This window comes from Marmota marmota, unplaced genomic scaffold (assembly GCF_001458135.2).
Source record: "Marmota marmota marmota unplaced genomic scaffold, marMar, whole genome shotgun sequence".
Taxonomy (NCBI): Eukaryota; Metazoa; Chordata; class Mammalia; order Rodentia; family Sciuridae; genus Marmota; species Marmota marmota.
In genome coordinates, this window is record NW_026000250.1 from 1,544,788 (window position 1) to 1,569,497 (window position 24,710).

A 24,710-nucleotide genomic window follows, 5' to 3' on the forward strand; every position below is an offset into this window, starting at 1 on the left:
TATATATATATATATATATATATAGACTTGTATATGAAAGTTTATAGCACTCTTACAGTAGTCAAAAGGTAGAAATGACCAAATGTATTAACTGATGTGCAGATAAACAAAAGATAAACAAGGTCTGGTATATCCTACAGTGGTGTGTAAAAGTTATGTAAATTTATGAATATATTAATAAAAGCATAGAATTTTATATTTACAAAGGGTAATTGTATGGTGTGTGAATTATATCTCAATAAACATGATGAATCAAAGTTTTATAGTATTCCTGCTCTATACACATTCAAAGAGAAAACATTTATACTGTTATATTCCAGTGAAAACACAGAAAGTTTGAATAAATTGTAACTAGCACTGCCACTAAATTTTACAACATTATAGCAAATCCTTAAAAATAGGATTTGTTAATGCTCTAGTAGAAAAGTGTCTCAGAGTAGCCATTAAAGGGTCTTTACAAATATTACTTATCTCAATTAATTGGACATATTTGTTAAGTAAACTTCAGGAAAAAAGCAAGTTTTTGTTATATAGTGCTCATTTTGAATTACTATCAGATTGTAAATAAGAATCATTATTATAATATTAGCATAAATGAAATGAAAATTTGAAGTTCTTGCATAGAAACCTAAAAGAAATAAATAAAAGCCTTGGTAGTATTTATTCTTTATAGCTATGCTGCCTTTTTTTGAGCATTTGCTACAGGAAAATATTAAGTTTAGGAGAGTCATAACACAAATTTCAAAAAATAAATTAAAGCAGTTAAAAATGACTAAAGAAAGCAAATGACTGTACACTTGAACAATTAGATTAGGAAATTAAGCAGTTTTAAAAAAAATCCTGATGATTTTAGGAGCCTCAGGTAAAATAAGATGGACATCATTACCCTAGGTACATGTATGATTGCATATATAGTGGGACTCTACATCATGTACAACCAGAGAAATGAAAACTTGTGCTCCATTTGTGCAATGAATCAAAATGCATTCTGTTGTCATGTATAATTAAATAGAACAAATAAAAATTAAAAAAAATAAAAATGTGGAAGAATGTGTTTATTATTAAAAAGTAGTTGTGTTTAAAATTGTAATATTACAATTTTTCATGAAGGAGTTATTCATATACTTTTTTATTATTTCTTAGATACATGACAATAATGGAGTGCATTACATTTATAATTTTTTGCATTACAATTCTTAATACACCTTTATACCACAATTTATCAAATCTCTGTTTGTATATATGGTATGTTGAAAGCAGGCACGCAAGAGTGCATTCTCAAAATGGTTCACTCAGCCAGATTCTTGCTTTTATACTGTCCCTCTGAATGTATCGAGTGAATGTTTAAAATTATTATACAATTTTACTAGAAATCACATTCAAGATTCATCTTTATGTTATCCTGAGACATGGTTATAATATATCAAACATATTATAAGAGGGAATGGAAGGGAGAAATAAGTAGGACTGTGCAAAGATTCTAGGAAATGTTTTGCATTCAAGGTTCATTAACACTAAGAGAACAAAACGCCTACATCTACAAATTCTAACAAATTTGATCAAATATTGTTTGAAGAGATCATGTAAACATTTATTTTAAAAAAGCCTGATGTTTCAAAGTGCCTACATACATCTGTTGATGCTTTGAAATGTGAAAAATGAGGAATGTTTTATACCTGCTCATTGAAAGTTAATTATCATTAACATAAATATTCCTAAAAGTGAAAAGAGAATAATTATTACTTGGTTTAGAATGGCCTAACTTTTATAGTCTTTCAAGAGCTATATCTAAATTAATGACAACAAAACTACTCTAAAATTGAAACTTTTGGCAAAAATACCAAAATTAACAATAATTTTTGTATCATCACCATGAGAACTAATTTCAGTAATTCAACTCAACAAACTATTTTAGATCTATTCTAGAACAATTTTGACATTAACTTTACAGATACTCATAAAATTTTAAAAATTCACCATCCTTTCATTGGTTAGTATTTCTTCTAAATTTTATGGCCTGAGGTCTTAGTCAGCTTTTAAATTTAATTTTCTTGGACCTGTATTTTATAGTGATTATCTTTTAAAAATATCTTGTCAATTTTCACAATGCTACTTAGTAATTCATAAGATTATTTCAAGTTTAGATTATTTTTAAATTATATGTCAAATTCATGTAAGTTTTATGTTGGGCTTCAGTTCAATTTTACCACATTGATCTCTCAGTTTCCTTACAGATGACATACATTAACTGGTTTTGTATGTCATATATAAACCTATATGTCATAGGTTTACATATTCTGATATTCACTGACAAGAATACCTCCCCTTTTTCTTATTTTACAAAGTATTCTTTTTTCCTTATCACACTGGGGATTGAACTCAGGGCTCCACACATGGTAGGCATATGTTTTACCTCTAAGTTACATGCTCAGCAATATTGTCATTATTAACATTTTATGTATGTTACAGTAAGCTTAATAAGGCACAAGTGAATATAATTTGATAATTTTTAATACAAGTTCTATAAACTTCTGCATTTTTTCCTTCTCATCTTTTAGTTTATTAAATTTGGAGCACAGAAACAAATAGTGACTGCAAAGAAAATATAACTTTGTTAATCTGGTGTAAATTCAAACTGTGTAAAGCACTCAACAGCTGCTTTCTTCAAGCAGCAAACTGTTAAAATGTATTTTCTAAATCTCACTGGGATCTGAATAATAGTTAAATCCTGTCTTCTCCATTTTTCTCAATTAGCAATGTTATAATTAGATTTGATTGTGTTTAAGAATATAAAGCATTATCAATTTTCTTGAATGTGAACCTAATAAAAATAATTGCATTTCATCATTTTGCAGGGTATTTCCTGTTTTAGTTTGTTGATATTTTGGACCATTAATAAGTGATTATTAAGAGAAGAAATAAATACCTTAATCTATCTCTTACACACAGCATTATTTAATACCATAATTAGTAAGTCTACTAAATACATCCTGTGAACTTGATCACCATGAACACTACATAGATACGTAATTATATAATTAGATTTGTTTAAGATATAGGCTTTTATTTAACATTCCCAGAAATTCATGTACTTTACACTCATGTTAACATGTTAAATTATATAATAATATATTAACATTGAAATGTAACATTTTATATGAATAGGAGGAAATTTTAAAGACTTCTGGCTCCAAATTCTGGTAATGATACAAATCAGCTATTATAAAACACTGGACAGTATACTTTCTAAAATACATGCTTCTGTAACCTCCAGATTAACTAGTGCCATTCAGAGTTCTTTACCCAGGGCTCCTCTTGTAATCTATTCAAGTATTTCAAAGAGAGCAAAATAAATGAATCGTGGTTCTTAAGAGCCTCAAAGATATAACACAAAGTCTGCAATTGAAAGTGTCAACTTTGATCTATGCAGCCCTTTCTCCTTCACATTCAATATTTCTTTCTACCATCATTCACGGTAAGGAAAAACAAACCAGAGTTTACTGGGGATGTAGTTCAGTGGTAGAATGTGCATGTGTGAGACCCTAGATTGAAGCCTAGCACTTTTTCAAAAATTTTTTTTTCTTGCAACTATGATAAGCCAGAAAGTGTAATGTTGATGGGCAAGCATAAATTCAAGGATTTCAAGGTTTCATTTGTTTGTTTTTTCTTCCAGATATAATATCAAAGCAATGTATAACAAATTCAAACCCAACAGTTGATCCTTAATAACTGAAAAGAATCAAAAGCTAATACAGTAGCCATTGGTCATATATAGCTGCTTGAGAACATAACATATGAATAGCTGGAATTAAGATGTGTTATTATGTGTAAAATACATACCACATTTCAAGACTCACTATGTAAAAGAATAGAAAATCTATCTTTAACAAATTTATATATTAATTGCATGTTGGAATGGTAATATTTTAGATATATTATATAAAATAAAATATTTTATTGAACTTAATATCATCTAATTCTTTTTACATTTAAAAATGTGGTCACTGGGCAATACAAAATTACACATGTGGCTTCCATTATATTCCCATTTGATGATGGTGAGCAAAATCAATAGTAATAAATAAGCTGAAATACAATACTCCTGGCTCAGATTAATGAAAAAGTTACCTTTTCCATAATCAATTCTTCGTGTGATCCTAGGGAAAAAATATCCATTTGTAAAGTTCATTTCAAACAAAAAAATCTGCTTCATAGTAGGCCCAGATAATAAGCAAAAAGTGATTAATTTTATGATTATTTCCAATCAAACAGAAAATTAATTAACATTCTTCTGGATGCTAATTTATCATTTGAAACTAACTTTAAAGCAAGATAAATAATAATAATTACCAAAAAGGATCGAAATGAAGAAAAAACGTAAGATTAGATTGATAAATAAGCACTGAATCTGTCATTTTTTTTACTTAAAGTTTAACAACTAGGGATATGGTTCAGTGGTAGAGCACTTGCCTAGAATGAGAAGGCCTTGGGTTCAACCCCAAGACTGCAAAAGAAAAAGGAAAAGATTAAACTTTAAATATTCTTGAAAAGCATTTATTATACAACTTCTTCATGAATGAAAGCAATTCAGCCTTTAGCAATGCTTGAAATGGTTATTTGTTGTTGGTGATGGTTTGTTTGGTTTGCTACTTTGGGTTTTATAGATATGTTAAAAAATCAAAATATAATTGATCTCTTGCTTTTTGTTGATTGTTTTGCCTTTGTCTGCAGCTATATTTGGTTTTAGTGTTTTAATTTTGTAAGAACAAATGTTAAGAATATAAAATATGGATAAACCTTTTTAAAATGTAAACAAATGTAGCAATTAAAACAAGTCTTAATATTCTGTTAGTTTAGTTAAACAGCACAAATGAACAGTGGCATTTTCCAGAATTGTGAAAGATATATTTTAAGAATTGGGAAGGGGATACATATTCTGTCAATTGTATATATAGTATGTTAAAAATTAATAGATTTGACAATCGCTTACTTATAATGTTTTAAAAATGCTGAGTTACAAGAAAATAAAATTAACAATATTTGAAACAATGAAAAATGTAAGATAATCAACCAATTTGGGGGAAGTCTCACAAAATATATGCAAAATGATTAGTATTTACAGTGTTTGATACTCTAAAATGTAATACAAATAATATCAGTAGCAAAGTATAACTAAATTTTCATAGAATGGGTCTTATTTTATGACTAGTAATACTAGTCATGATTCACTAGTTAATTGACCAGTTAATTACTCTGAGCACATTTTTTTTCACTTCATAAATGCTTGTTGAGTACCTATAAGTTGCAAACAAGTGTAAGAAATGGTCTCCACTCTAGTTTCCTAGTTGTACATATATAAATAGCATAAAGTCATACATAAAATATGTGAACTAGAAATCTTGTACATGAAATTGACACTTGGACCAAGATAGCACTTCAGCTGGGTAATAATTGAAGCTTTACTCTATTAGGCCATGAGAGATGTATGGTATTTCAATAAATATGGAGAAGCAAAATGTTAATATATGGGGAGTGAAATAATAAAAACAGGTAACTTCTTGTAGAAAACAAAGTGCTTAGCCTATCATGGGTTAGCAAATAGGCCAGAGATTTTAAATTATATACTCTATTCTATTTTATCTTGGCATGCTGCAAGTATTATACCTTCATAATTCTAGATTTAAAAAAAGGCCAATTCTTCATTAACTCCACTTAAAGGCTTATATTATTAACATGAGTTTTTGTATAAGAAAACTAAGAATACTGTATAAATAGTTTAAGCAAATTTTATGGGAGGATATGTTTTTATAATAGAATATATCAGTTGTGTTTCATTGTGACACTAATATTTTTCTGACATAGGAGATGTACTGATAAGCCACACAGTTTTTCTTGATATTTATAAGGGGGAAAAATAGCTTTTAATGTGATACCAGCAAAAAAGTGAGCAAATGTAATATTTTGTATTTTTTACCATGTCAGCCAAATAGAGTCAATCAAAACAATAAAAGCAGAAAATGATGTATATTAAAATTATGCTTTATAAAATGAGCATTACCATTCTAATTTGTAGCTAATGTAAGTATTTAGAAATTACACAATGTTTATGCTTCATTTAAACTTTTGCTAACAAGCAGCTGACTGTTAATTATAATGCCACTTATTTCAGGTACATGAAGAAACAAAAAAAGATGACAAGCATGAGTCCAAATCATGAAGTTTGAAGAACAAATTTTATCTTCAAACTTTATATACTAGTTTGAAGCAATGCCAAATGTTTTATCAGAATTAAAATACTACTAAGTACTGCAACCATTTTGTAACTTCAATAACTTTGCATTATACCAAAAAGATAATTATTTTCCTCTAGTCCACTTTTGGATGATAAATAATATCAAATTTACTTTTCTCTTTTTAAAGAAAAAATTAGAAGGCAAGATAATTTTATTATGAAGCACATTTTTCATCTCCTTTTGTCAATGTATAATATGTAATGAAAATGGCAGAATTAACTTGTCATATATTATGTGAAGAAAGCAATTTTATATGTTAAAATATCTAAGTGCTAATACTTTATAAGACTTAATTCCTTTCGCAAATATTTTATATGATATTTTATAGCTTACTATTTGTAATATAAAATAAAACTAACAAAACCTCATACTGGTTTGGTCCCTTGGTGTGAGAATTTGGGGATATACAAAATTAGCATGAAGGAATTAATATTATTTTCATTAACTCCTGGTCATGTAAAAACTACTCTGTAAAAAGACATTATTTTTCTTACTAATTGACATATGGAAAACTCTGTATCTATCCTTCACAAAAATGAATTATGTTTGTGTTCACAAATTCTTATTAACTAAGTAGTCAAATGAAGATAAGTAGGTGATTCATTTGATCCAAGGAAAAATCAATTTCCCATAGTCTTCCTTATGTCTTTTCACCTCACCCTAATCCTCCCCCTTACACACACACTCTCTTGTTACTCAACAGTTATCCCCAGCTCAAATTCAACATTTAAAGTCTAAAGTAATGAACACCTAAATCACAGCGGACTCATGAATACTAACAATTATGGAAATGTAATTCAAGAACAGGACCCTTGTGGGTTAAGTGAGAGCCAAAGGGAAAGGTTTTCTGTTAAAACACTGTAAGAATGTGCTAAAAATCAGCTTGGGCAATTGAAATATTATTATAGAGAACACAAAAAAATGACTTCAGGTAGACAAACCAGTTAACATTCTACTGCTTGAAAACCATAACTCAATGACAGCAGTAAGGACAAATCTAAAACTCTTGCTCTCCTGTTCAAACGTACAAAAAAAGCACTTGCAAGCAAATACAATAAAATATCAATTTATCAATGTATCTTAATATATTTTTACTAAAAAGCAGGTACTAGTGTATTTTCCCTGGATAAGTTTGAAAGTATATATCTGCAATTTTTTTCTTTGGGGACAAATAAGGTATCCTGAAGTAGAAATCATACTCTTACTTCTAAGCATTTGCCTGCATATATCTAATTTACCATGAGAGAAAAAAGCACACATATTTTGAAAAATTGTTTAATTTCATCCTTGGATGTCAGTCAGTCCTCAATGCAAATCTGAATGAATGAAATGATCCTACTTTAATATTACCATTAGGGTCAGAGATGACTTTTCCTATTAAGATAAAATTTCATTATATGAGAAAATAGTACCAAGTGTACCAAAAATGAATTGAAGATGGAAGTTGTATATACAAAAATTGAATCAAAGTGTGGAATATGATATGTCAAGAAATTTGTAATGTTTTGAACAACCCACAATAAAAAATTAAAAAAAAAATAAAAAAATAAAAATTAAAAAATAAATAAATAAATAAATAAATAAATTCAACAACAAAAAAAACAAAAACAAAAATTGATATAAAAATTATCACAAAATAAAATACTATTGTTTTTAGTATAGTTCTGAGTCTGAGCCCAACTATATTATGAAGATACTAAACATATATTATTAAATAAACCAATTTTTAATTATGAGTTTAATTGCAATTGTCATTACTCAGTGGTGTATTGATGATATTTCAAAGAATCTAAGTAATAGTATTCTAAAGTAGGTGTCATGCTTTAGAGATTATAACATGAATTCTTATATTAACTTTTAATATAATACATATTATATTAACTTTGCATTGCTTTGGTTTCCATCTCTGAAAAAAAATGTGAATAACAATAGATCTACACCAAAATATGCTATAAGTTTTAAAAATATACATAGATTTAGCTACCAAGTCTAGAATATTGTACATATTAAAATAATAGCTATTGTTGGGTTTTATTATTATTATTATTATTATTATTATTCTATTATCATGTTTCAAATACATGATTTCCACAATTTTTAAAATGAGGAACAAAGAAAGTAGAGATTCTGTGAGTTTAAAAACTTTGCTAAATATGTACATATAGCTAGGTATAAGACTGTCATTAGAGTTTATGGTGTCCTGAGTCACCTTCAAATGCTCTTTGCACTGTAACTCTAAATAATTATGATTCAAACACTTTGCACCATAAACACAAATAAGTTCCCATTACTATTAGATATCTATAGTTCTATGGTTCCTGAATAGTATCTGGTATCTAAAATTCTTTGAGAAGTGGTAAGACAAAATGAAAATCACATTAATGATAGCCAAAAATTTATTATGGATATTAGAACTGAATATATAAGATCACAAGAGAAATACTCCAACTCACTTTAAAAAGTCTAAAGCAACATTTTAAATCATTTAAAATAACAACAAAAAAATACAGCATATTCTTCGTGTAGTTCTTTCAAAATTAATGATTAAAGGTAAGGTTTGTTACAAAACAATTCAGATTTATGACTGATTTCAAGATGATTTATTCTATAAGTGCTATTTCTGTGTGATCAAAATAGCAATGGATTACAAATTGCAGTTGAAAAATATACAAAGTGAAATAAATTACTGTTTTAAATAGCAATGAAACAACATGAAGGTGAATCCCCAAATATGAAGTGGACAATAAAGAATTGCATGCAATACATAATTAATATAAAGGTATTTGGAAAATTCAGATTATCCTGTAGCATGAAAAATTTTATCAGCACAATAAAATTATACACATTTTAACTGATTGCTTAAACTCCATGTTTAAAGAAATCTGCTCTCAACCTTAACTTATTATGTATTCACATATAAACTATACATTAAAATTTGGCAAAGAAAATGCATCTTACATATTATATATGATTCACGAAGAATTTAAACTTAGATTATTTTGTTTAGTATGTATATAGCACATTCAATCTATAGATCAAATTGGAATAAAAATACAGAAAAGTAGAATTTTATCACACAAAATGCTGAAAATGCTTTCATTGTCAGTGGAAAAAAATGAATAATTAAGTCCATGGTGTAATTTGAAAGCAACTATGATAGATCAAATAATGGCTATAGGATGATATTAATTTTGCTATCTAAAGACTGATGACATACAATTTGGAAAAGCATCCAGGTATGCAAGATATCCAACTGACTGTGCGCACTTCCCACATATTTGTTCATTTGAAAAATATTAGAAATGTGTTTGAAGCAAACAGTTGAAATTGCAATGTTTTATGACAAGTGAAAAGGTCAAGAGTTTTTAAAACAAACACAAATCAGCAGTCCATTTTAAAATGAAACATGCATCATGGTTATGGTTTGTATTGTTTTGTACTGTACCTTTCTTTAATCCAGGAATGAAAGCTAAAACGAGATTTTGATAAAGTTAGACACAATTAATAGCTCTCTTATTCACAACATATTATACTAGCATAACAAAATAATGTATTTTGTTACATATTGCATTATATTTTCAACCTTACTTTACAGAGGGCATGTTGACTGAGTTAGATAAGGATGCATAGTCCATGAAATTTGTCTTCTGTAATTTGTTTTTCTAAATTCACATCAAGCCAATGCCATATGCTGGCCTCTTGGGAGTAACTGTTGGTCCTTTCCCTAAAGGCAATGTGTTTCATGTATTTTAGGGGCTCAACATTTTGTAAGAACTCAATACAATTTCTAGCTTCATTGCCTGTGATGGTGAAATACAGACCTCTATTGAGATATGAGTTTCTCTTATGGAACTTGCTACTTACTGGAAATGTAGTAAAAGGAAAAACAATGTGTTTGATTAACAGATTGCTCTGTCTCCAAATTATTATGGGGGAAAAATAATGGAAATGACCTTAACACAATAAGTGTCTTAATAAAATTAATCTTATCATGGCTTAAGAAACTTTTGCTATGATAGAGCTGTCTTCACAAATAAAAAATTATTTTGTTTTATCACAATTAAAATATCAGAGATTAAGGGTCATTATCATTATTTTCTAGATAAATTCAGGAATTCCACTGCTAAGTGACTTCTATCAAACAGATCATGCTTGATCTGGAATTAAATAGCCAAGTCTATTTTTAAACAAATCATATAGATGTCTATTTAAACCTGGATTTATATCAGTCTGGATGGATGGTTCAGATGTTCATTCTTTGTAAAATTTTAAAGTCAATCATAAAATTATTTCTTAATCATTTTTAAAATCTTAGTATACATTTAATAACATTCATATAAGGATGAAAGCTTAAACGATAAACACTTTGAACTTGTTTTAAATACACTTTGAATAAAATTGAACTATTATGAAACCAAAGATGTATGAAATGTTAATAGAAAATTAATAGGTCAGCAAGACAAAAACAGGAGTAAAAATATGAAAGTAATGTTTCTATACAATCATAAGCATTAATAAAAAGAACACTGTTGAATGTTTTTAAGTGTCATTGACATACACAGCACCTTTTATTTTTCATCACAAAGTGTTTCTTCTGTTAGCAAAGCAATTTAACACTAATGAAAACTAAAGTAGAAGAGAAAAATAACAGTACTTTCATAAGACACTTGTGGTAGAATTGATCTTCTAAATAAAATTATACAATCATCTACTCCTTCAATGATATTCCCACCAGCACACAATATTTCAGTTATTTCAACAAATAATTAACTCTTGTAAAATTTAAATGTAATTTTCAAATATATTTAAATGAAAAGAGAAAGACTATTTTAGACAGATAAGCAATAAAGTACTTGCTTTTCATTTTTAAAACTCCAATTTCAGTCTGATATAGAACATAGAGATCAAAATTCTTTCTAATTTAATAACAGAAAAGGTCAAAAAATGGATGTGATGGGTATGGACTTATTTTTAATGATATGGAAATACAAATAAAAGAAACAAAACAAGTGTCATGAGAATAATAAAAATAAACCAACCACATTTACAAAACCTGTTTAAGACCTTTAGTTCCCAAGCTAAAAAGTGAAAATTGTCTTATGAATGACTAAAATCAAATATTAATCAATTTTCCTTAAAATATGGGACAATAAGCAAATTCTGCACAAACTTTTCAAGATTGTCTCTGAGGAAACACTTAAATTCATCACTTAAACATGGCCAAAAAAATGGAACCATTTCTCCCATATAAGGCAGAATATGTATTATTATATTTCAAGACAGTTATTCATAGATGCATTTATCATTAGGATTTCTTTCATAACAAAATTCGATCTCCAAAAGTATCTACAAGTTTCAGAGAGATTTTAATTATGATTTGAAGGTTAGTCATTGACATTTCTAAAGTATCCTCATTGCTTCATGTTTTTGCAACATCTAGATAAGCACAGTCCTTGTCCTTTGAGATACAATAGTCTATTTGAGGGCTGGGGTTGTGGCTCACTGGTAGAGCGCTTGCCTTACATGCATTGGACATTGGGTTTAATCTTTAGCACCACATAAATAAATAAAGGTATTGTGTCCATCTACAACTAAAAATTTTTTATTTTTTTAAAAGTCTACATGAATTATATGACTAAAATAAATTATTTTTACCAATTAGTGAAATTTTACCAATTAACTATATTATGAATAAGTATGTAAATAATATTTATGTGTAACTAAAATATAATTTAAATAATAGAAGACAAATATATCTAAAAATAAACTTGTTTTTCACAAAAATTGTTTTCAGATTGTGAAAAAATTACAAGTAAATTTATTAATTAATAAATGGAAACACAATAGTCCAAATATCATTATTTTATTTAAACAATTGTAATGATAATATGAAAATTTATACTTATTTAAATGATTTATTTGAGCATAATTGAAGTTTCTTTTTTCTTCTTTGCTATACTGGAGATGGATCCCAGAGCCTTGTCCATGCTTTAGGTAAGCTGTCTACCACTAAGCTGAACATTCAGTTCTTGTAAGTGAGTGTTCAAAAATAATTTCAGCATGTATAACTTACTTATCTTATTTGGTAAATAATAGAAATAATTGGGTTTTTGTACTAAAACATTAAGGCAACACATAATTTAAATTAAAAAGAGGCTTATATTTAAGTCATAAGTATCACAAAAAAATTATAAAAAGAACAATACAAAAACATGCTACATTATCCAACGTACATATTTTAATATGTATTTCATAACCTAACACAAATATTTAAATACTCAATGTGCATTAGAAAAACCTGGCTCAATGTTCAAAATAATTACTGATAAGCAGATAATGCTTGAATAATTCAAATGTCACAGAGTACTACATAAAAATTGGTAATTCTGATATAATATTTGTTGATCAAATATCATGCATCAGTGTATAATTGCCATTTACTTCAATATAGAAATAAAATTATAGTTGTTTTGTTATGTACAATTTTTAAGGTTGTGTGATATATCTAATAAAGTCTTTCTTGAAATAAGGGTCATCATCTCTTAGGGCAAAGAAGAATTGAAATTTTTAAATTCTTTTTTTAAAAAATCATATATCTGCCACTACAATAAACAGAAAGAGAATATTTTATGTAAGTATTTATCTCTATGCATATACATATATCTATTTCCTCCTCAATTCAGAAAAATTTCCTTTATACTTCCTAGAACAGAGAAAAATCTAATAAATCAAGATTCAATTAATCTGAAACTTAACAGGTATTGTAAATTATTGTGGGCCAATTTTTGAGAACAATTTTGTCATTTATTTTCTTATAACAAGGCACTCCGTGGTTTGTATTGAAGGTCACAGAATAGAACAGAATTGGTACAGAAAAAATAAAAACTATGTATTCAAATACTGTAATGCCAAATTAATAGACCAAGACATGGTTTTGAGTATTGCTAAATTTAAAATATTCTATACTTTGTGCAAAAAAGATTAAATTCTTCTTGATATAAAATGCAAATCATCCCAGTGCTTTTCCTGATGATTACAAAACTAAAAAGCGTGGAGTTATTGTACTTATGTAGATTGCAGAGACTCTGAACTACAAAAATAGTGAAGCTGAAATAAAATCTTTTATTAAAATTGTGTGAAAGGTTAAGTCCACAAAAGGAAATGCTGTTTGGTGATTAATATAATGAGCATCTTATTTACAATAAAAGAAATATTGCAAACATAAAATAACTTCTTCATTCTTGTATATTAAATTTCAGATTTATATCATATCCCTCTCTGTCAGAATTTGTCATAAGAGATAGGATACTACTGACTCAAAGTAGTCATTTCAATATTGAGAACAGCTAAAGTCATGGTGTTCACTTTATTACAGAGGTAATTAAAACCTGAAGAATTAAAACATTTTCAGTAAATATGCAATTACCATTTTCTACATTAACAATTTTGGTTGGCAATACTCATGCATAAAATCAAATGGCTTCTCTATCTTCACAGCCTAGATTCATACAGCTCCAATTCTTGAAATTAGCTTATTTTTCCCAGTGATCACACCAATTTTTAGTGCAATAGCTACTGGTTGTACTTTATGCCTTTTTATTTAGAGAAAATCTTTGGTACCACCATAAAAATATAAGCACTTTCAAAAGTCTTTTTTTTTTTTAATGTTGACAGTGTTCACATGCTTCAAAGATCATAAGAATACATTGCATTTTATCTAGAATACAAAAGACATACAGGCAAATGACCAGAATCATTTAGAAAGTCATCTGATTTAGCATCCTCAGTATATACATTAAGAAATAAGGTCAAGAGAAATGAAACAACCTTTCTAAGACCCACACAATTATTTAGCATTAGAATTAGAATTCAAGTTTTCGCTAGCAAAGAAGTCACTGTGAACATTTATTGATCATTTTGAAGATATGGGAACAATGTGTGTACACACACCTATTTGCCCAGAACAACTCTTTATTTCAGGAAGGATCAAAATATCAGTGTTTTTAGAATATATATTTTAATAAATTCCAACTTGATATTAGCTAGATGCAGTGATGCACACCTGCAATTCCAGCAGCTTGGGAGGCTGAGGAAGAGGACTGAGAGTTCAAAGCCACCCTCAGCAATTTAAGGAGGCCCTAAACAACTTATTGAGACCTTGTCTCTAAATAAAATACTCAAAAAGGGCTGGGGATGTTGCTCAGTGTTTAGGCACCCATGGTTTCAATCCCCAGTACCAAAAAAAATATATAATAATAATAAATGTAACAACTCCTCACATAACACACTAACTGCTAAGGAAAGAATAAAAGAAGAGCATACTTTAAGAATTAAAATATTGTGGGGCTGGGGATGTGGCTCAAGTAGTAGCGTGCTCGCCTGGCATGCGCGTGTCGCTGGGCTCGATCCTCAGCACCATATACAAATAAAAAAATAAAGATGTTGTGTCCACCGAAAACTAAAAAATAAATATTAAAAAAAATTCTCTCTCTCTCTCTCTAAAAAAAAAAATTAAAATATTGTTTTGGCAAATTGAAAAAAAATAATGCCTCTAAAAAAGTAAGAAGTCCTAACATAGCTATGTCAGGAGGAAAAGCAGAATGTAAACTCCTAAATTTTCATACAAATTTAAGGTGAAAAATTCAACCTCAAAATACAGACTTAGTGTTTTTTTTTAAAAAAAATTGTAGTTGTAAATGGACAGAATGCCTTTATTTTATTTGTTTTTTATTTTTATGCAGTGCTGAGGTTCAAACCCAGTGCCTCATGCATGCTAGGCAATTGCTCTGCCACTGAGCTACAGCCCCAGTCCATAGCCTTAGTGTTTTAAATGGTTCATAGTCATGTGGAGCAAATCTTAGCTATTCATAATTCATTCTGACAATAAAAACAAAGAAAAATTTTGTGAATACACAACTGAATAGGTTTATAGAAAAAGACTTATGTGATAGTGTTATTTTCTCAACTATTTTTCTGCAATCTAACTTTATTAATCATTGAAAAATTGTTCTATTCTTGTGATTTAGTTTAAGTATTTAAGTGAGAAATTTCTTTTTTAAAGAATGTGTTTATTTCCAAAAAGGAACTTAAGAAAAGTGATTCATAAAGGACTCTGCATGTTTTAGAAATGTGAATTAGGGAATATAAATGCTTTCATCCTCTACGGAAAAGTTCCACCTAAGGCCCTGATAACACTGTTTTAGGAGGTGCATGAAGCAGTTATGATAATATATAAATTTTAATGACATTGTGAAATTCCAAAAGCAAAATATTGAGGGCTAGACCCTTAGTTATTTTAGAATGGCAAAGAAAATATTAGGAAACCGATATTTCTAAAATCTGCCACTAAGCTACTCAAAATGTTTGAAACAATTGTAGCTCTTAAACATTTCACAGTTTTTAATAATCAATCTATTCTTGAGTGTATGAATTCTAATTTAAGACATTTTTAAAATAGGACTTGGTGGTATATCTGATCTTCCAGTCCATAGAGAGACTAATTTTTAAAGTATGCTCCTTTGCATGATTTAATGCTGATACAATACATACTTCAAAAGTAACAGCATACAATCTGTACTCTGTTACAATGGTTTAACTTTTAGAATCTCTTCCCTGTGAAATTTGGTACGATTTTCTTTAATCAGTTTACCCAGTATTAGTTCTGGATGGCTTGTCAATACACATTTTTGGGCTATTCACAGAAAAAAAAAAAGCAGAAGTAAATATTTATTTATATATTTACTTACTTACTTACTTACTTAATTTTTTACTTGAGATTGAACACAGGGGCCCTTTAGCACTGAGCCACTTCCCCAGTTTTATTTATTTATTTTTATTTTGAGGTAGGGTCTTTCTAAGATTCCCAGGGATTCCTTAAGTTGCAAAGGCTGGCTTTAAACTTAAGATCATCCTGCCTTAGCCCCTAGAGTCTCTCAGTTTGCAGGCATCTGTCATTAATATTGGCTGGGAAACTTTAATTATAACTACAGAAATAAAGTACAAATCTCTAAAAAGCAACTTTTTTTTTTGCTTTTATTGATACATTATGGTTGTACATAATAGTTGTGAAGGGTTATTTTTAAAATAAATATTTTTAACTTTTCCCTCATATTCTTACCAATCTATTTATTCTGTTTCAAACTAATTTAATGATCCACTTTAATTTAAAAACTTTAAAGCATAAGTAGGCATGAGATTAATATAATACTTTTACTAAAACACTTGAGGTTATTTTGCCCATGTGGATGACTATAGGACTCCCTAAAAATATTAGGCTTTACACAGAACATAGGGCATAGCTTGAAGACAAAGAGATTCCATTTGAGAAGGATTTATAATACAGTATATGCAGATCTACATTTATATTAAAACTATACTATATGTATTTCTATTACATATAGCATACATAATATAAAGAGAAATAGATGATATAATTTTTCTTTAAAAATATCTATATCAAGTCTATAGTTGCAAAAATTGATATATTTTTACAAACGAAATCCTTAGGATACATGAACTAGTTTTAATAACTGTCTTTCACTGTCATAAATATATTTCTCCCAAAACAATGTACTATCAATTTCAATTTGCAATTTACTACAAAATGAAAAGTATATTGTGAATTTTTCTGTTAATGTTTAATTTAGATACATGTATCTTTATGGATGACTTATAAAATTCCAAATAGATTCATTATTTTATGATATACATCTTAATATTTTTGTTTTACACATTTAAGCAGATAAATTGTGGAAAAGGAAAGTTTAATGTTGGAAGTAAAATCTGAATTGATAATTCTCTTTATGATTTTTTTTTCATATTTTCATTTGCTAGGTTAGTATCAACTAAAATTGTGATTTCTTTTAATCTCAGTGAACTAATGCCAGTTTAATGGTAGCGTTACTCTCTGATATTTTTAATGACTGAAGATTTTTAACTTATTTTCCAATATTTTATATTTTTTCTCTTTAATATATAATTTATTGGGAATTCTGTGACAGAGTTTGAACACAAGTTTGTGGGAAATTTTCATTTTAAAACCAATTGATTATGTGTTTTATTTTATCATTTGGGGAAAGGAATGGACCTCAAAATGATAGGCCACATCCAAAAATATAGTCTTAGGCTAACGTTGTTTAACAATTCTGACATTATTTTGAAGTAATATTAAAAACAACTATTGGACACTTATTTTTCCATTTTGATAATTATATGGATGAAATAAATTCCAAGTCCATGTTTTCTTGATATAGAAAACAAGTATAGCATTTCTTTAGTTTAGATCTAAATGACTTTAAAATTCAGTACTGAATGGCAGTAGTCACACATAATTTTATGCATAAAATCATTTAATTTTACATTTCAAATATCAATGAACAAACCCAACATATGGGAATTTGGCTATAGATTTTAGAAATAAACAAGAAGAGACATTTTCCATGTGGTGAAACATATTGGGTATCTACTGTGGAGAACCGATCTTCCTAGATGATATGTTGATAAATATTTTATGTCAGCAAAGAACAAAGCATAGAAGACAGTGCTACAAACATGAAGAAGAAATAAAAAGTAGAAGCAAACTATTTCAAACTGAATTAAATAAAAGCTTATATGCACAGCAAGAGGAGGAGTACAGAGAACTTATTTTATCAGTCTGACAGATTAACTGACTGCACAAGACATGTTAAAAGGTTTTTTGAATAAACCAAATGCTATCTGCCTTAGAAATCATATGCACTTCATGATTAAAAGACAGAGATTCAAAGTAATGGCTCTTTGGATGCTCAAAATATAAATATTATATTTTTGGTATTTATAAAAGGAAAGCTTACCACTAAGAGATAAAATGTTGCTCAAGATCTACTTTTTACATAACAAGGGAGAAGGTATAAATTTTTTATATACTATAAATTTGTTTCTGTATTTGCTTGAATTTCTAAGTATTAATCTCTCCTTTTACTTCTCTACTATCTTCAAACATAAAATGATATTTCTTCTAGCCAGTTTGAAGAATCCATATAATATTAACTCAAATATGCAGGTTAATATGACTAAGAATCTGACTGAAAATTAGCCCAAGAATCTAAACTATGACAAAACAATACATTTATTAAAAATGAAATGGACGTCGTTACCCTAAGTACATGTATGAAGATACAAATGGTGTGAATATACTTTGTATATAACCAGAGATATGAAAAAGTGTGCTCTAATATGTGTAATATGAACTAAAATACATTTTGCTGGGGCTGGGGTTGTGGCTCAGAGGTAGAGCGCTCACCTAGCATGTGCAAGGCCCTGGGTTCGATTCTCAGCACCACATAAAAAAATAAATGAACAAAATAAAGATATTGTGTCCAACTACAACTAAAAATAAATAAAAAAATAATAATAATAAAATACATTTTGCTGTCATATAAATCAAATTAGAATAAACAAAATGCCAGTCTTATTCAGTCCTCTAATGTTTACTACATTTGGATGAAATATAACATGAGGATGTATTCCTGTTCCCAAGTAGCAATAGTTTCCTATTCAGTTTAAATCTTTCTACTGTACCATGAAGAGATATTACCATTGTTCATCTATTTTGCATCATCACAACTCACTAAAAACTTCCCCAATGATTCTTTTTTTTAAGTAAAATTAACTTTCAGCTCAACATGTACTTTTGTTTACAGAAATTAGAAGAGAATTTTTTTTAATTCCGCTAAATACCCAAAATAAAATGTGAGTTTCCTAATGTACAATCAATTATTCTAATCTTCTCCCAGTACTCTGAAATTGTATAAGAGAATTGTCAAATGTCAGAAAGAAATATGCTCATATGATAAATACTATTTAAGTAAAATCAAAGAATTATTTTTTTTCCCTACTGGGGGAGATTTTTTTTTTAAAGAATATCAACTAAGTTAAAAGAATATGCTATGTAAAAAAATAAATAAATAAAAGAATATGCGATGTGATTTTGAATTAGATAAGCATGAATGTCCTAATTACCTTATATTCTTTCCATTAAATATTTGCTACTCCTAAAGTGGTCAGATGGATCACATAAAAAAGAACTAAATGTAATGCATCATTATTCATTCAACATAAAACTATATGCAAGTATCACTATTTTCTGAGAACTTATTATAAGCCCTCTCAATTAAAATAATGAGCTCCTTTAACCATGTACACATAATATTCTCAGCAATCGCTTTTCCCTTTGGTTCAAAATTTTTGAATGAGAGACACTGAAATATATAATTTATAATTAATTATATAACCTAAATAAAAGATTTAGGTGTCTTAAAATTATATAGAATGTAGCATTAACAATGCTAAACCTAAATTGCTAAAAAGTATATATGTTTTCTAGACAACAGATGTGAGAACAAAACATATTATAGTGAAAACATTTTTAGGCCATTAATAATCAAAAGCCAATCATAGTCTGAGGAAAAATGATACATTGTAAGCAGGAGCATATAATTCAATAATAAATCCCCTCACAATAATTTTTGTCAAAACTTTTTGTTCAGAACTGATGGATTCTAGTACATTCAGGAAATTTTTATGTTAAAATAGATTAAATAGTGTCTAGTATGTCTAGTATCCTTCAGCACTTGATAAATACTTTTTGAATGAGTGAAAATATGTGCCACAATTACCTTGCAGCTTTCATTCTAGTCCAGTAAAAAAGAAATAAAACCAAACCTAAGAACAAAAACAAGAAATATCTTTAGCCCATTTCTACATCTAGCCACTGTTTCATTTAAATGGCTTGCTTGTTAGACTTTTGTGTTTACTCATTTCTTTCATAGAAAACATCCTTCAGTAGCATTATCTTTGTTTTCCAAACTATGAATTTTCTACCAATGAGAGCACCTGAAATCCTGTCCTGTTCATCATGTAGCAATGCCAATGCTACATTCTATATAACTTTAAGACACCTAAATCCTTTATTTAGGTAATATAAAAGAAAGAATTCTTTTATTTACTCTACCTTGTCTGGACAGAATTTCCAAACCTAAAACAGCAAAATAAAGCATTTCTGATATTCGATGAACTAACATACAATCATTGATTATTTATTATGTTTCAGGCCTTGCTACGCATTGGGAACACTGTAGTGAATAGAGGAAATGGTCCCAGATCATTTTTTAACAGTCTTGTCTTTGGTATGCTGTCTAAATGATTTTATTTCAGAAGCTATTTTTTTTTCAGTATTGGGGAATGAACGCAGGGTTGCTCTGCCACTGAGCTACATTCCCATCCAGTTATTTATTTAGGTACTGGGGATGGAATCCAGGAACTCTTAACCACTGAGCAACATCCCCAGCCAATTTTATTTATACTTTATTTTGAGACAGGGTCTTGCGAAGTAGCTGAAGTCCTTACTAAGATGCTGACTCTGGCTGAATTTGCAATACTCCTACCTCAGCCTCTGGAGTCTCTGAGATTACATGCACCACCTCACCCAGCATTTATTTTGAGACATGGTTTTGCCAAATTGTTGAGGCTGGCCTTAAAGTTGCAATTCACCTGCACCAGCCTCCTGAGTCGCAGGGATTACAGGCATATGCCATCCTGCCAGCTACAAATTCCTTTTTTTCTAAATTGCCAATTGAGTTGGTATTTTCCAACAGGTGACTGATCCAAATTAATCTATGTATAAGTAAATTTGCCTATTCATTATATTTCACATAAATAAAATTTTACAATAAAAGAGATACAGAACATAAAACATCAGGCTATTAAATTATTGTTGATATTTAAAATTTTAGAAGAAGCTTAAACACCCTATATAAACATACATAAATATTACAAGTAGGTAAGGCTGTAATTGAAAATGTTATTAATATAACTATAACAAGAGTAAAAGGACCATAAAATTAGACCTGATTTGAAGATACATGCAATCATTTTATAAACTTGAACTTTAAGAAAGTGAATAATCTGAACACTATGTCAAATAGAAAAGTACCTTCTATGGTTTTCAAAAAACATAGATCATAAACTATCTTAGCAGGAAAAAATATTGAAAAATAATTCATTGGACAATTGAGGAAAGTAAAAAACAGTATTATTTGTAGTGTCATAAGCAAGAAAAATAATTTAATTCTGTTGAGTAAATAATTGATGTAGATTCCATTTATATGACTGAATTTGACAGCAATTTTAAGTGCATAAATTTGACTATGGATTAGAAAGATAACTCATAGAGTTTACAATCATCTACCATCACATTACTTATTTGTAATGTAATCTCCACAACTTAATGTAACTTTTAAGATCAATGCATGTGTGTGTGTGTGTGTGTGTGTTTTATAACCCTTTTGAATATTTTATTTAGAGACAGCATCTTGCTGAGTTGCTAAGTGCTTCACTAAGTTGCTGAGGCTGGCTTTGAACTCATGATCCTCCTGCCTCAGCCTCCAGAGTAGCTGAAATTACAGGCATGTGCCACTGTACTTGGCATCAGTACATATTTATACTTCAAATATATAAGACAATAATTTACCCTCTTATATTTTTCATAGAACAATATTAATTAAGATCAAATTCAGAATAGTTAATCATGATTGTAATACTTGCTATGTTTTTCCATGTTTTTGTGCTGTAGAATGTAGTGGTCCAATTGAAATGTTTATCATCCAATAAGACAACAAAATAAACCACTTTACTAGTTCACATTGACTTAGCAATCAAGGAAGTCATTTGGTCTATATCATTAATGTATAATCCCAAATTAATATTTCATACTGCATAAACAGTAGCATTAACATTTGCATAAATACAATAGGTTTAGGAGACGAACTGGTCTACCTCAAACACTGTTATAAATATTGACATATCCATAAAAAGGCAACATAATTATAATTCTATATGTGTCATTCACTGTGTATATAACCTAATTTGTAAGAAAGGGACAGAAGAAAATAACTTCTATACTTCTACAAAAATATAGAAGTAAAAGAAGACAAATAATCCATTATTTTATTGTAATAGTTTGTTATATATATGTGTGTGTGTGTGTGTGTGTGTGTGTGTATATATATATATATATATATATATATATATATATATATATATATATATTCATTGTATCTTTAGATATTTTCAGCTTTGAACTCTGCTATTCAATACCATTTCTTCTCCTTTTTCTCCCCCTCTCCCTCCCTTCTTCTTCTCTTCCTTCTCCTTCTTCTTGTACCAAGGATTGAACCCAGGGGTCATTGACCACTGATCTACATCCTCAGGCCATTTTAATTTTATTTTCAGACAGGGCCTTGCTAAGTTGCTTAGATACTGGCTGAATTGCTGAGGCTGGCTTTGAACTTATGATCCTTCTGCCTCAGCCTCCCCAACCACTGGTATTATAGGCATGCACTACCGTGTCCAGCTCTCAATACCATATCTGTACTCATACTATCAGAGTGAGAGCTTAAACTTCTTTTCGTTATTACGAAAGCTTTCACTTTAAATGGTAGAAAACTTAGAAAATGAGTGATTAAGAGAGGAGGAAAAGAGGAATCATTGGGGACTCAAATGGAGTAAATTAAATTCCATGCATATATGGTTTTGTCAAAATGAACCAAACTATTGTTTAACTATAACACACTAACAAAAAAAGAAAAAGACAGAAAATGAGTGATTAAATTTGCCCAAGTTTTCAAAGCTATTAGTATTTAGATCCAGACCATTTGGATCTGAGAGTGGTCTTTTGATATTTTTTTTTTGTTTTGTTTTGCTAAATGAGTCTATACATAAATAAATAAGCTCTGAAAGCATTAATGCTGAATACAATATACATCTATCTCTATCCATCTGTGTATCCATTGACGTGTCTATCCATATTCACACATAGATATTATTAATAAACAGAATTCACACAAATATGTGCACTAAAATATCATTTCTAACAGTCCTTCAGCTTTCATCTCAGTTCTTTTATAAATACATGTAGATTAATAAAATATTATGATGTAATTAAGCAGTTCATATTTTAATACCCATTCAAATAATTACTGATTGTCTCTTTGTTTCCTACATGTTAACCCTTAAAAATTATTGAATTTAGCCTAAGAAGAACTTGATATAATTAAAGAAAAATTTTTGTTTCAATGCATCCACTTAGTTTTATTTTGTGATTATCAAAAAAATGTTGTTAAGGCCTGATATTGTGGCTCAGTGGTACAGTGCTTGCATAGTATGTGTGAGGCACTGGGCTAAATTTCCAGCACCATATATAAATAAATAAAATAAAAGTTCATCAACAACTAATAAAAATTTTTAACAGGTTGTTAAAATTTTAATTATAAAAAAATAGAAGGTTAGAAGTTTGTGCTTTTTTTACTATACCAATCCAATTAATCAGATTTCTTTGCTTTTCTTATCATGAAAATATTTCTAAATTATATTGAGTGCAACAAAATTTAAAGAATATATCTCTAAGCAAATATATATCATTTTCCCTATTAACAAAAATTGATGGAATCCAAGATAGAACTTTATTTTGTCCTAACCAGAATTCAAATGGTGAATAATTAGAAAATATTTGAAATTTTCCATTGCGATCAGTAGTTTCTAATTTTCCAATACTTAGAAAAAAATTGGATAACTTTACAAAAACTCATTTCCAGGCTCTACTCTCAGAGTAAAGATTATATTGATAGGATATGTCATCTATATATTCTTTGTATTTTACTGTGAAAAAATACACATAATATTTAGTAAATCAGAGCCTGAATTTTAACAAAATCCCAGAGGTAATTTATCTACACATAAGGACCCAAGGTGCTCTGATTTTAACTGTTTTAAAACCATGCATAACACTTTTTTTCATTCAAATATTTGTAACTGTGATTACAGACTCATGCTGCTGTCATGTAGCAGTCAGATAACTGTGAATGTTTTGCACAGACTGCAAATACAATTATTGAGATATTAGAATGATCAAAAATTGAAAATTTTCACAACTGTATATCTTATTCTGATGTTGCAAATTCCACCATATTAACAAATTAGAAACTTTTGATGCACCTGTACTTAATCAACCCACTAGATTAAACAAATCACATTATTCACACAGTGAATAAAACATATTGACTAAATGAAGTCAGTGTGCTGGATGACCTCAAGTAGGATGCTGCCTTCTATGTATGATCACTTACTTCTGCTGCCAAAATGAGTTTTTTTTTTTTTAAATATTTATTTATTTTTTTAGTTATCTGCAGACACAACATCTTTGTTGGTATATGGTGCTGAGGATCGAACCCGGGCTGCACGCATGCCAGGCGAGCGCACTACCACTTGAGCCACATCCCCAGCCCCCAAAGTGAGTTTTATGCTTATGAAAAAGTAGATGTTTATATCAGCTGATCTTGCTATTGAAATTATTTAATTTATTTAAAATCTTATGTTAATTAA

At 28.8% G+C, this 24,710-nt stretch overlaps 1 protein-coding gene across 2 annotated transcripts in view; it reads right to left on the reverse strand.

The window, feature by feature from the left end:
* Positions 1–24,710, reverse strand: part of Pcdh11x (protocadherin 11 X-linked) — a 611,215-nt gene that overhangs the window by 89,263 nt on the left and 497,242 nt on the right. For both annotated transcript variants that reach the window (XM_048796549.1, XM_015506140.2), the window contains one exon: positions 9,739–9,762. In XM_048796549.1, the coding sequence (XP_048652506.1) occupies positions 9,739–9,762 (24 nt within the window). The remainder of the gene's footprint in view (positions 1–9,738; positions 9,763–24,710) is intronic.